Source organism: Toxotes jaculatrix, chromosome 15 (genome assembly GCF_017976425.1).
Source record: "Toxotes jaculatrix isolate fToxJac2 chromosome 15, fToxJac2.pri, whole genome shotgun sequence".
NCBI classification, from domain to species: domain Eukaryota; kingdom Metazoa; phylum Chordata; class Actinopteri; family Toxotidae; genus Toxotes; species Toxotes jaculatrix.
The window spans coordinates 21,858,566-21,873,354 of NC_054408.1; the positions used below are offsets into that span (position 1 = coordinate 21,858,566).

A 14,789-nucleotide genomic window follows, 5' to 3' on the forward strand; every position below is an offset into this window, starting at 1 on the left:
CTTTAACCTTTCATTCAGATCCCCAAGTACCAGTCAAGTTTGCCATATTGTGTTCTTTCCATTGTTGAGTAATACTTCCAAATACCGTGTAAGTGTAGCCTGTATGCCTCACTCATCTGGGGGCAGTGCAGCTCTCCCCACCAGTCTTCTCCTCTAAACCTCCACTCTTCCCAAAACAACAACAGAAAGGCATAGAATCCATTGTTTCCTGTCTGGCCCTGGGAACCAGCAGGGTCCTCTGGCAGGAAAAGCCTTCAGGCGTCCACACAGATGCCTGTCTGCCTGTTTCATTGGCTCTCCAGTCACAAATAACGCTAGAAGTGACTGCAGGATCTAAAGCAGAGAAACAAGAGCCTGCAGCTGGGGAGGCTAGATTAATACAATAATGTGAGTGTAAACTAGCGAGAGGGATGATGTGTGTGTATGTTAGGAGGCAGGGGAGTTAGGGGAGAGGCTATAAAGGAAAATCAGGGTTTTTATTATTGAGCCATTACGAGCTCGCTATCCCTGGAATCTTGTAAAAGCATTTGAGTGTGAGTGTGCTTTAAGACTTACTAGATCCCAGATGTGTAGACGGGCTGCATGGCCTGATAGATTTTGAGAAAAGGACGACAGCCTGGAACACAATTTTTAATATGTTGGTATAAAATAAATAAGGTATATGAAAATGCTTATGTGTGAGTGAGTATCTGTGCATGACACTCACCTCCTTTAGACTCAAAGTTGGGGATGCCATGCATGATGACATGATGAAGGAACAAGGGTTTGTTGTTGATCTTGATGTGTCCGGAGAGCAAGCCGCTGAAGTACTCTACATACCTGGGTGAGGCAGAGGAAGGTAAAAGGAAGACATGAACATCCTGTTAGGTCCCCTTCTGCCAAATTACATCATGATTTCTTGTGTTTTACAACAAAGGGATGAAGGTTTAATCCTGTATTCATTACAACAAAGAAACACAATCTTTGGCTTTGACCTCTGGCAACAAGTGTTTTCAGCTTGTCAGCCATGTGGAAGTAGCCAACTTTTAGACCACAGATCTAGACTTTGTAGACTTTTAAACCAGACTTACTAATACTAATCTAAATACTATATCTAAACAATGAATCAAATAATTATGTGTAATGTGAAAGAGTTTGCTACTAGTCTACTAGTAACAAACCCACAGAGCCAACCCATCAGCCAACTCTTCACTTCCAAACAGCTCATCCAAACCTGGTTTTTCAGCCCCCCCCCCCAAAACTGTGCACCTAGTAAGACTGATCCCAGCTACAGCAGACAGCTGTTTTCATCAGGCAGCAAGAAACACAAGTCCAACTGAGTTCTAATGTTGGTCAATGTCAGCTGGATGTCTAAATAGAAAAATGCTTGCCTTAACAACTTTATAATGAGATTATAAGTCAGTGTTGTGTTTGCCTCAAGTGGCCAAAAATTGATTAATGCAGCTTTAAATTTATGAGTTCATTTTGGGGTCAAACTCAAACTCTATCCCAACACTATAAACAAGAAATGAGGTTAGACTGACCTCTTCTGTGATGGCTGACCCACAGGAAGCACTTTGTCTTCATAGAAGCGCTTCATGGCAAACCTGTCCAGAGCCTGATCAGCACTGCATTACAACAGAAACACATTTGGTTAATACACTTTTAAAGCACTTTTATATTCATTCTATTATCCAGTCACAGTCGGTTCATGTTCTGGCTTCTTGCTGCTGCTTAAGTTTTTATAATATAATTTGGGCCTTGTGCGGTGACCATTACAGCTAACTCATTGCTTTCTGCTCAAAATTATTATATCAAATACTTGTCTTTGCATTGCTCCAAATAAAAATGTTTTTCCCCTGTCTCATGTTCCACCCCTCCTACTGTTCATCACATCTCTATCTGTTATTCAGATGTGGGTTTTGGTCTTGTGATGAACAATGTTGGCTTATGTAGTTTTTCCTCTCATGTCTGCTCCTCATGTAGCCCCCCCCCCCCCCCCCCCCCCCCCCCTTGTTTTCCACTTCCATTTTTCTGTTTCCAAAAAATTACAGTCATCTTTGTGCCCTCCCTCTCACTCCCTTTCTTTCTAGCGGTCTTTCTTCTCTGCAACAGCTCATTCTTCTGCTGGGTTGTTAGATTTATGTATTACAGTGAGGATTATAGACCTACCTGGCAGATATGTTGCTGTAATGCATGTAGGCTGCCACCACCACTCCAGTTCTGCCCCGGTTGCCCTGAATAGACATTAATCAACAGTCAACTACAGATTTTATCTAGCAGGTTATGTTGATGACCCAAGAATGATTTTCTCATGTTTATATAATAATGAATTTTCATCAGTGAGGTTATTGGGTTAGTTTTATGCTGGCAGTGTTTTTAAATGCACAATTCATGATCCAAATGTGAACCACAAGAATTCAAAACACAATATCAGAACCTGAAATCATTCCAAAATAGATTGACAGATCTTTTAATACACTGATATAACACTAAAAATGACCTAAATCAATTATTTAGGCAACAAGTTTGATGCTGTAGAACAGTCTGATGCCGTTAACAGAGTGGGTGGACTCGCAAGAGGCAGATTAAAACAAGAATGGTCAAAATCGATGCAGCAGAGGCCTCACTTTTATTCCTTTGTTTGGGTCAAGCTCCAAAAACACTAAATCCTACATTTCCCATAATGCAAGTCTGCAGCATCTTTCTGTTCTGTTTTCAATGTGACCATACCTGTTCTTTATATGGTCAAAAAATGGCTGGCTGGGCAGCAGGGAGTTCACTAAACTTGCCAGTCCAAGCACGTGTTACTATGGCAACAAACTAGTCTTGAATTCCATTCATTTTCCACATCAATCCATCTTTAAAACAAGGATCACTATGGAGAGTAAGTGTGTTCCGCATTATAAATATTGTGGCCACTTAAAAACAGCATGGGGCCCAGTGGAAATGATTTGTTGATACGTGGGAACCCAACTCAGCCTACTTCCTTAGTGACCACCACAACTTATAAGCCCACACTCTCATCACCGGCGTTACTCAACTCTCAGAAAAATAGCACCAGTTGTTATAGCAGCCGACTTGTTTGTAACCTCCCTGTGGGAACATCTTGGAGCGAGGCACGGAGGTTCAGGATCCCATGTTAATTCTTATGTTGCAAAACAATCAGGAACACAGTGGGGTTAACGTGAAAATGATTAGGTATTACATCTGGGACATCGGCCCAGTAGTTGTATTTAGATATACTTTACGGTTTATGTCAGCATACTTAGGAGCCAGATGAGTGTGGCTTGCCACAAGAGTATAATGTGATGCAAGTAAGTTTAGGCAATGACAGGAAAATATTGGTCAATTCAGTTTTTATGGCATTGTTAAGGGTAAAAGGGTAAATAAACCTAAGTAGCCATGATGAGTGGCATGCCTAACCTCCCTAATTTGTGTTTTCCTAACCCTCAACCAGCACAACCCAACCCAAACAAGCACACAAAAGAGACACACTCTCACACACAAACACTCCACCCTGAATGTCAGTGTTTCACTCAGGGAGGACGTCATCACAGACACAAACACAGAAAACAGCTGCAGCCTCGGTGGAAGTGAGGGTCCTGAGAAGAGCCTGAGAGCACCCTCTACTGTCTGGAGATACTTGCTCCATTCTCACAGCATCCTCTCGTCTTTCAGTCTCACCTTGTTGTGTATGACCACCACGTTGTGGCTATCCGCGCTCAGCCAAGTGTCCATGGCCTTGCAGATGCTGCAGATTTTGTCCAGGGCTGGAGCATGGTGGTCAGGCCAGCCAAAGTCCAACACCTGAGAGAGGAGGAGAAAGACTGTCACTCAGACTGGTGGTCACACAATACAGGGGAAAAGAGACGAGAGAAGAGGAGCCATCAGGTTTACCTTTGGATTAAGTTGGCTGATGTCATAGCGCTTCTCACTGAGGTTGAAGAGCTAAGGAGGAAGTAAAAAGAGAAAGAGATTGTTATCCTTTTCTGGTTTTTGAAGGCATGCCTGGAAACTTTCAGTCACGTGATCATGATGACGCACGTAGGCGGAGAGCTTTCACATGGAGGGCAGGAAGTTACATGTCAAAGCCAATGGAGGTAAATATTAGCAGATAGTCAGTATTGTACGAGTTTAGATCCCGTGTCGAGTCGGAGATCGGACCCGTACCTCATGAAGATGAGCGAGTTTTCAACAGACGTTAAAGATTTGCCCACAATCGAGGCTGTTGACATCACCAATTATCTCCTACTTTGGACCTCTTATTATACAAAACAGCAAATGAAAGCCCACAGAAGCCTGGAGGCATATAACTTTTTTGTGAGCGGGTGGGTACACAACCTTGGTACCAAACGGCTCCAAGACGATCATCGTTTGGTCTTCGCCAGGGTGTTTATTCTTATACTGGTTATGTATAGCTAGCAGCTAGCAATAGCGGCTATAATGTCAACAAACACATCTTACAGGGTTCGCATTCCGACCGTCTTAGTTGGTCTTCCTTCAGCTTCATCCTCTGCTCTCATTGAAGAGATGCCTTTGATTTGGGCTTAGTTTTCTGGTAAGCTAGATTGACTGTTGGAGCCCAGTCTACTGAGTCAACGTCCCCTAACGCGCTAGGGCAGCCTAAAAAGTCCCACTGAAGTCCATATTGGACTACCGGCAACTTAATAATTATTACTATGTAAATGAGCATTAAGCGACAACCTAATGATATAAACACAGCCACAAAAACCAAGTTAGCTAGCTAACATACCTTTGACGAAGTGGTCACTGCAGACACGGGCATTAGCAGACTCTGCTCCTCCCGACCGCAGACGTAAGTTTAAGATCCACCTTTTACGGCGTTGTTCTGTAAGTTTTTTCATATTTCTCACCTTTGTGGGTGACTACGTTTGGCACCCTATAATAGCTTTTTTCTTTTTCTCTATTGGAACGATTTGAGCACCGGTAAACTACACAAAACATAGGCATTTTTCGGTAGATTCTCAGTGCGTCAGTCAGCCGAAACACTTCCTGTCTTCCATCTGAATTCGGCGCACTCGCGCCGCTGCGTCGTGACGTCACGTGAAACCGACCTATTATCTCAGAGTGTGGGGGTAGGGCTGGCCCAGTCCAAAAGAACTGACAGTTCTCTAATCTTTAAATTCTCTAAGCTCTTAAATATGCATTTAAAAGCATTAATTTATGCATTTAATTTACCTGTAGGTAAATGCATGTTATAAGGCCAAATCAGTTCTATGTTACGAGGCCACAGACTGAGGCTAAAGCTAAACTGTTACATCTTTCTAGTTTAGTTGTAACTTGTTGGTTTTCCACATAGAAGATATGGAAATAAAGAACCAGCATTGTTCTTGTATGGCAGGGCAGGGCCAGTTAGGGCTCGTATTATGCATTAGTACTGTAGAAGTTACTTTGACATACAACCCACAGGTCAGAGTTATGCTTTATCATTTATAACAAAATAACAACTACTGATAAGCTAACTATTGACCTTGTAACTAACGCCAAGTTACAAAACTAGGCAACTGGTTACCTAGCCACGCAAACATTAGAGACTTAGAACAGACAAGCACACTGATCCATTCCTGTCACTTCTGCTGTTGTGTTCTTGGTTTTCAAAAGCAGATAAAAAAGACCTGACTCTCCAAGTTTTTTTTTAATGTTCTGAATCACTCTTACCAGAGAAACTCAGAATTTCTCTGTGAATAAATGTGGAGAAATCTAAAGCATGAAAGATGGCTGGGTGGAGGCTGGGATTTTACATGGTGAGTTTTCAGTTTGCAAGTGGCCAGTAAACAGTAGACAGCAATGACAACAGTATCAGATGTACTGTATGTAAATGTATGCAGACACAGATGTAACATAATCCCTGTGTTGTGTGAATGTGTACATGGTTGGAACTGAGGAAAACTAGCTTGTGATCAGCTGATCTGGGCCGCTCCAATAACTTCATGTTCCTGCCTGAGCTTACGCTATTTGCTTCACTTATTTTGAAAGTTAATTGCTATATTCCTGTCAGGATCATCCAGATGCACACAGGAAACTGTACCAGGTAGTTGTGACCGTGTTTGGAGCGCAGCATGGAGGCAACTTCCCGCAGGTTGGCAGCGTAACTCTGCTCGTCCACACTGCTGGGGAAGGAGACGGAGATGATCCTCTCAGTGATGTAGATCAGGTCCAGCTCGTAGCTCTCGTCCAGGGCCTGCAGCAGACTCACACTCCTGTCAGACAAACAGAGAAGCATTTAGCCTTTATTGTGCGTTATTCTGAAAATTCTAACTGTACTGGGCAGTTTTGCATCTCGATGGCACATAGGGCAGAATCAAAACAACTGCTGGACTGCAAAAGGCAGCTTTATTTTTAACATGAATTTAACACCCAAAGTAATGCAGCACATGTGATTTATACACACATGATTGTGTTTTTCAGGACAGCTGGTGTGTGATCACTTTAATCAAAGCATAAAAAAGTTAAGGGTGTAAAAAGGCCTAAAGCTGGCAGGTTCAGCTTTCTCTGGGTAGCAGTTTTTATTTAATTCATAAGTTTCTATTTATGACTTCCTCATCAGGAAAAAGGACCAGTCCACTGCCTGCCCTGCTCCTCCTTCGACCCTGGCTCAGTGTCCTGTCCCATCCTGTCTGTCCTGCTCCCCAGTGTCTCCAGCTCCTCTTCCCCTAACCTTCATCACTACAAACCTACAATAAAAAGGACCCAAAAAGTTGAACTCGGTGGATCTTTGCACCTTATGATTTATGCAACAGGTTTGTGCTTTATATTAACATTTTATTTAAAAGTGTACTGTAAATACATTTTAAATCATTCCAAGTAGATAATACATTACAGAAATCTGTTCTGTTCTGTTGGAAATGTTTCATACAGATTTCATCATTGCCGCATGATTCATTCTCATGATTTAATATGGAAACACTCATTTCTTTCACAGAGATGTCACATGACACATCAAATAAGGACAGAATCTCAGGCTGGACTATACTTTAACTCCCATCATTCCACATCTAAAGAGTCCCTGATTAGGAGCCAAGACATGAAAATATGTGGATGTTTACTCTGTTACACTGAAAGTCCCCAATGTCCCTAATGCTGCAAATTATATTTCAGATTCAGTTAAACACACAACACAACACTCTTTCTCCAATCCTTCAAGGAACAAATATCCTAATATGGAAAAGGCAACACACCACATAAATACCACATCCACAGTGACATCACAATGACTTTTAATATCTAAACCCAAAGGGGTTCAGGTTCACCTTCAAAAGCTCTCCCCCCTGCATTAAACACAGGTCTTGTTGTTAGACTTTGGCCGTCCGAGAGGGAAAACAGAGTGAGGAGAAAATGATTAAGCAGATAATCATGCCGGATTATGAAAATACTGCAGTTTGCCAAGAAAGGAGGACTGTATGTGAACCCCTAACAGGCCAAACAAAACATGATGGTCACTGCTGAGGAAAGTGCTTTGGTTGAAATCAGATGAGATGTTATTATACAAGTTTGGTTTGTCTGATGTTAAATCAGGTCAAGGACTTAAGGAGATCAACAAAGCTTGGATGAAAAGGAGAAGTGAGCAAGGTGTGTCTATCAAATATCTCCAAACAGTTAGTGCAGCATAATCCAATCCTGTGTAGCGAAATGATTTCATGGAAAGTCAAAAACTCCAGTATTTATCTCCTTATATTCTTGAGTTGCCTCAGAATTATTGCTTTGGAGTAGAACAGCTTGTTATGGCTTGTTGAAAGGAATAGTTTGACATTCTGAGAAATTCTCCTTCTCCTGCTCTCTTGCCACAAGCTATATGAGAAGGTGAGAGACACTCTCATGTCTATCTCATGTCTCATGTCTATCCTATTCTATGTAAATATACAGCTGCAGCCTGTTAGTTTTGCATTAAGACTGGAAACAGGGAAACAGCTTCCTCTGTCTGAAGGTAAAGAGAAAAAATCCACCTACCAGCACTAAGACATAATCTGGCACATAACCCCCTGTAAAACTGAACCTTTTTACATTTTGGTTTTTTCTATGGATGAAACAAACTAGATGTAATATGTTAATCGGTGGTAAAATTTCTTTTATCTTTGGGCAGAGCCAGGCTAGCTGTTTCATCTACCTCTGAGTAAGGAAGTGAAACGCGTAATGTGGGATTTTTCATTTCTTTAAGTGCCTCGGTGGATCTTGTCTTTTTCAGATTTCATTTCAAAGTGTCCCCAGAGACAGTAAGGAGGCGGAGTGAGTGTAATAACTAAAGATGAAGGGTGAGATGAAGAGGTAAAGGGAGAGGGTGTCTGGACCCTTAGCGCTCAGACTGCAGCATATTTCCCACATTTGTCAGCAGTGAGTAGCCCCTGAGGAAATTGCTCATATGTCTGGGAGAGAGGATCACTCCAGCCTTACCATACAAATACTGTAACCTGCTCTGTTCTGGGCATCTGGTCCCAATCAAAACTTGTTTACTGGAAATTATTCATCACCAGAGATAGAGGAGAAACTGATATGTCGCACATGTCTTTCATGCGCCGCGATAAATATCTAATCTTTCAATTTTGCTGAAGATCGTGTCTTTTTATGTTTGGAACTGGCAAAAACATTTTGTTTTTATTATTTCCTTTACCTGGATCACTCTCTCTCTTTCATCTGTTCTCTCCTTTTTCCATCTTTCTTCATATTCCTTAAAAGTTCTTCTTCTCGTCTGTTTCTCTCACTGCAGTGCTCTTTCCATTTCCCCGTCTCTCTCTGCATATGTATGTCTTTTGCCTCTGGGTGTAGTCAGGGCCAATATAGACCTGTGGTTTGGTTCTATTCCAGATCCACCAGCATGCACTGACCGGCTGGGCTCCAACCTGCTTCTCATCAGCTGAAGAGATGAAGCGATTGCTCTTTTTCTGCATATTGCATTTGATGAATGACGCGTTATCTCAACACGCTCAATTTCAGCGCTGTAGTGATCTCATTTGTGCATTTGGACCAACACCAACTGTGAAGCAGGAATGTTTTATCAGGTAACCTGAGACATCAAACTGTCTTAGTAATAAAAATGAACAACCAGGACTTCTGTCTCTGCTATTTAAAATACTGAGAGCCCTTCTTGATCCACGCTTGAGATCAGACCTGTCACACTTCCTGATTGGTGAATACCTACATTTTCTCAGGTCTGTCTCAAATTACCAGTCTGCAGGAGATTGAACTCAGTACTTGGATTGATTTGATTTTGTGACCTTGTGTGATTTGTCAATTTGGACTTTCTAACCCCCATATATTTACTTATATTTCCAATGGATGAAATAACTTTGTGTAATGTGAAAGGTATTCCTCCTGGTGACAAACCCACAGAGAATTATCACACAACTCTAAGAACTATCTGAGCCTTGAGTTCTTTTAACTCATTTTGATTTTCCAGCCCACAACAACTTTATAAGGTGATAATATGTCAGTGTTATTCAGTGTTATGTTTACAGCTTGTTATGCTGCTTCTAACTGGCCAAAAAAATCACACCACCACCACAACTGTTAAATCACCTTTACACATCAAAACAGATGCCTCGGTAGTTATTTTCTCGTATGTTTTGTTTGTTGACTGTTGTGTCTTCATGTGATATTTAATGTTTACTGCCTCAGCTGTGTAGCATCGTGTTGCACAGCCTTCCATGCGGATACAAAGAATCTATGGCTTTATAGGGATTTAAATAAGCCTGTCCAGACCTACTACTGTGATTGGACACCTTCAATCAGCCACAGTATTACATAAGAGACAACTGTCACATGACTGTGCTGTTGTGCACTTTAGAAAAGACTTGGATTTTTCTTGGATGACTGTGACCCATTCAGTAAATGAACTTGCACATTAAAAGTGGTGATGTTTCAGATGCTGAACTGTTTTTATAACCATGTATCAACTCTTTGGTTTACTGTGAGCGGATCAAACTGTCACTCGAGCTTAGCACAGCACTTCAGCATGAACTGCTGCGGGGTGAAGTTTTACACATTAATTAGACAACTGACAACATCTGTGACTCCATGAGGACTGAGGTGAGAGAGGCTGACACCAAATATCTTTATGTCCAACAAAACAGTGTGAGCTCTGGTTCAATGGCAGGGCATGTTGCCTCACTGATGCCCCTGATAAAAAAAAAAAACAAATATCCCATTGCGTCTAAACTTTTCATTCCAAATGCTTCATATCTCAGGCTGAATGTGATGGGGGATGGATAAAGTTTGCTTAATATTTGTTTCACCTCCTTCATTATCTTTCTGAACTTTTGGAGAAAACAGAGGAGATTAGTTCCTAAAATTCAACAAATACAGTCCAACAGGCCAAATGAAGCCTTTTATGGGAAACTTGCAGCGAGAAGAGAAGAAAAGAAAAGGGGAGAAGAGAAGAGCTCCTACCTCGATGGTCTGCGCCGTGACTCCACACTCTTTGTAGATTTTGTTGAGCCCTGAAAAACACAAAGAAAAACACCAGATCTTTATCATGGTCCTGTACAATGTTTCCTAACTACAAAACACTTTCAAATATGTACATACAGTGAAAAATTTAATAGGCCATGTTAATTGTCCAACAACAGCCCTAGTTTAAAGCCACTTTAAAGCCACTTCATCATGTTTCATCAAAACCTCCATAAAATATAAAGTCCCTAATGTCACCAACAGATTAACTGACTGTGGAGTTAGCCTCAGTATCACAGTACAGTGATCTGTGATTGACTGTTCGCAAAGCAAAGCTGTCCAAGCACCAAGCTGCTCCCTGATTCGAGTCACTACACGGGTTCAGTCTTGTTTTATGTTGTTGAATGTGAAAGGTCGAAAATTTGGCAGATTGCTAAACAAAGCAACTAACTTTTTGAAGGTTTTGATGTTTTAATACAGAGTTGCAAAAGGCATGCTGAAATGTTCATCAGCGAGGGAAAATATTCAACAAAGCAGGGCTCAGTATAGCTGCAGTGAGCCTGAAGGCAAACTCATGTATGAACTAACATGCTCCAATACTGTGATGCAATGCAATGTAACAGGCAGTTGCATGTAGTGTGAACTGTATTCATCTCTTTAAAAATAAACCCACAGTGATCAGTTCTGATCATTGCTCCACTTGGCATTTTAAGACCCTTCACAATCAGCAAGTGTGTGATGCATGGGGATGGGGATGGGGTCTTATATGATGCTGTGCAGTATCATGTGAGAATGGTTTCACATGGCACCCTCACAAAGCAAAGCAGGGAGGCCCTTGCAGAGGAAGTGCGGCTGAAGGTGATTGACTGTTTTGGCTCCACTATGCCTGGCTCGTCTTGCCTCCCCCCTCAGACCAGCTCGACGGGTGGGGGTGGGTGGGGTTAAAGGGCATGCGGACTTGTTCACTCCCCTGTGGTGTTTGGGTCACATGTACACAGGAGGGGCCTGTTATCCATCATCATCCATTAGATCAGACAAGCTGGCTAACCACCAGTGTCAAGAGCACCACTCGCTATCCCTGGATGAGTTTCAGCCTGCTCTGCTCCGCTCTCCTCACGGCTGACTGTGTGTCAGTGTTTAATACCTGGGTGTAGTTAAATGTGTAATTGGGCCTGTTAATGAATAAAGATATAGATATTTCAGTCCAGAATGACTCAATTCGTAGCAGCTTTTCTGGAAAAAAAAAAAATCCCATGATCTGAATTGATAGATTCAGGTTTTCTATCAGAAACTCTTCCAATTTGGTAAGTCTGGTAAATTATCAACTTGTGAGGTTTGGTTTGTTAGGGGGGCGTAAAGCCAGGCCCTCTGTAGTTACAAGGAAGTCTGCTGATGCTTGATTGTAATTTGTTCTTGGTAAAAAGGGTAAGATTTTCTACAGTTTGATCATTCCTAGCGCTAAAAAAAAGATTTAAAAATTTGGTCAAAATTGTGTGAATTTCTTGGAGGGACTGAATGAATACACATACATATACAGGAACAAACGCACACACAAACAAATCAGATGGTACAGCGTTTACCAATGTTCTTTTCTTTCCCATCAAATCCACTTCAGCAAAATTCTATGCACCATTTCTTTGCTCCATCTCACATTGTGAATGTTCACTTGAGTCTGTGGCCCGACAGAGGCGACACAAAGCAAATCCCCCCTTTTCTGTCTTTGCTTTGGCCTAAACGTTTCAGTATGTTGCAAGGGGCTATAAAGTGCAGTGAGTAGCAAGAGGAGGACAGAGATGAATGAGCAAGAAACGGCCTAAAAGAAATGGTTCAGAGACAGACGCAGAGCGTGAAGAGGGTTGAGAGTGCTCGTGTTGAGTGGTGCTGTAGGTCTCATTGTGCATCAGAGTTAAGAAAAAAAAAACCCAAGTAGCCTATTCTTCAAAGGTCCACTGTGAAATGATCAAACCGTTAAGGTAAACACGTCTGAGAAATGCTGGTGAACGGACGCCAACACAGATGACATGGTGCCACCAGCTGAACCAGCATTGCAAACAAAGAAACAGAAACATCTTAATTAGAGACTGGGAAAGCAGAAAGAGAGCTATGAGGAGGTGCCGTTCGTGTTGCGCTGCGAAGATGGCAGCTAATTCACATTTTTTGCTTCACATTAGCCTAACCTTTATGAGCCACAATATTTACGTTCAAGTGCAACCATATGGGTGAATGAAAGCATCACAAAGAAGTGAACTTTCACTGTGGTCACACTGATGTTTTTGTCATTTAAAAAACTGAACTGAAAGACATTGTTATGTTCACGTACCAGGATTCTATGAATGAGTATACAACAATAAACTGCAAACTGCGTTGCTCCATTTTTAAATCACAGCTGCCAGACTTTAAGTATCTTAACAAGCAATAAAACAAATCGTGAGCTATATATTTCGTGTGATCAAATCAGTTTTCAAGTGCAGCAGCTCTTAAGTAAAGAAAGTTTAAAGACAGAACATCGCAGTCTGCATCCTAAAACCTGTTTCTCTCCTTTGAGAACTTGCATTGGGAAGGACAAGGGGAGGGGGGGGCAGTGGGTGAGGAGGAGGAGGAGGAGGAGGAGGAGGTGGGTACTGGAGTGGGGGGTCCTGCAGGCCTGTTTCCAGATGAAAACCATCTGGGGAGGTTGACTTTACAAGCAGGCCATACAAATTAACCATCTGAGAAAGAGCAAGGGAGCGACGGAGGGAAGGAGGAAGGGCAGAAGACGTTGGGGGCTGGTAAAAGTCCGCGAAGGAGATGACAAAAAATATTCTACGACAGAGAAAAATAAGCAGTGAAAGAGCGGACGAGAGAAGTAGGAGCTACAAGACCCGTGTTGACTACTTTCCAGGTGACCCTGCAGTCATAAGACACTACGTCCATCCAATCATCATTCCATCCAGCCGCCTGCCATCTCATCCTACCTTCCTGAAAAGGTAGCCCGTACTCCAGCGCCATGCCCCCCTCAACGAGGACAGCCGCCTTCTCAAAGAGCCTCCTCGGTTCATCTCTGGAGAGCTCCCCTCTGTCTCACACTGCTTTGTGTCCAGCAGTGAAGTTTCCTCTGTGAAACCTCTCCCTTTTCTCTGACAGTGGAGGAGGAGAAGGGGAAGAAAGAAAAAAAAAACCCCAAGGGCTCTATTTTGGGCAGTTGCCTGCAGTGGGCCACTGCATGTTCCAGCTTAGACCAGACTCCTCCACAGCGCTCCTTGTTTCGCCCTTCTGTCCGCTCTGTGCTCTCCCTTGCTTCTCTCTCTCCCTCCTTCTTTCCCTCTCTGTCTGTGTACTGGCCAACCCCCCACCCTGCCTCCCATCACGTTATCCCCCCCCCCCATATTCAACTTTTCCCTCTAATCCTCCCTTTTTTTCATCTGTGTTCGCATCTAAATTGCATCTGCTAACTCTTTGTGTCTTTCAGGCAAACATGTGGGGTTTGATGCGTGTTTGTACACACAAACACATGCACATACACGGTCAGCTGACTGTAGCTCTTCACCACTTCATGTCCACGGTTATGTCAGGCCAAAGGTAATTCTGTGTTTTTGTGTGTATATTTATTCAACTGTGATTTTACAAGTAACCATGCATTTGAATGCTGTTTCAGTTAAGTAAATGTTTTTTTTGTTTTATTCTGCACTTGTCTATTTTCTGTGATCTTCTCTTCTTTCACTAATTCTAGTAACTCCAGTATTGTACGTTGTTTCCTCACCTAACAACCCTCTGATTTCCAAAGCTTTCCACCAAAATCTTTATCTATTTCAAGTCAACAGGAAAAATGAACTTATAAAACTCAACCAAGCCAAAAAGCAGAAGCACATTAAACTGACCAAAGTAAAAACTGATCCAATGAAGCAAGAGGAGCTCACAAAGTCATAAGACAAATCTTTTTGATGCTCTGAGGCGATGAGGCGTGGCCAAATATCTCCCACACGTCACAGAATAACCACACAGCAAATGCCCATGACCAGACAGTAGCAGCTGCGCACACACACACACACACACACACACACACACACACACACACACACACACACACACACACACACACACACACACACACACACAGGCACATGTGCATACTCTAACACTTGTATGTTGCACAGACAAAATAAGATAATAACAACTTACTAACTTAATAAAAAAAACATGACATGATCATATGACATGTGTCACACAAAAACTCATCTAATCACATTTATACAGTAATGACTGTGTGTTTCAAGCTCTGCCCCTCAGTCAAGGTGCAGACCAAATTATGACTTGAGAGGGAAAACTCAAAGAGTGAGACATGAAGCTCACATATGGCTTAGAGAAAAAAGGCAGACCAGCTTGTGTTCTCCTGTGCTACACTGCAGAAGAAAACTGAGGAATAACAA

The 14,789-nt window shown here is 42.2% G+C and overlaps 1 protein-coding gene across 10 annotated transcripts in view; it reads right to left on the bottom strand.

The window, feature by feature from the left end:
- The window catches only part of tns1b (tensin 1b), a 154,513-nt gene that overhangs the window by 40,249 nt on the left and 99,475 nt on the right, over nucleotides 1–14,789 (bottom strand). For all 10 annotated transcript variants that reach the window (XM_041058054.1, XM_041058045.1, XM_041058051.1 and 7 more), the window contains 8 exons: nucleotides 10,384–10,433; nucleotides 6,032–6,203; nucleotides 3,880–3,930; nucleotides 3,667–3,789; nucleotides 2,152–2,216; nucleotides 1,524–1,607; nucleotides 707–819; nucleotides 556–616 (listed from right to left, as the gene is read on the bottom strand). In XM_041058054.1, coding sequence (XP_040913988.1) covers nucleotides 556–616; nucleotides 707–819; nucleotides 1,524–1,607; nucleotides 2,152–2,216; nucleotides 3,667–3,789; nucleotides 3,880–3,930; nucleotides 6,032–6,203; nucleotides 10,384–10,433 — 719 coding nt within the window. The remainder of the gene's footprint in view (nucleotides 1–555; nucleotides 617–706; nucleotides 820–1,523; nucleotides 1,608–2,151; nucleotides 2,217–3,666; nucleotides 3,790–3,879; nucleotides 3,931–6,031; nucleotides 6,204–10,383; nucleotides 10,434–14,789) is intronic.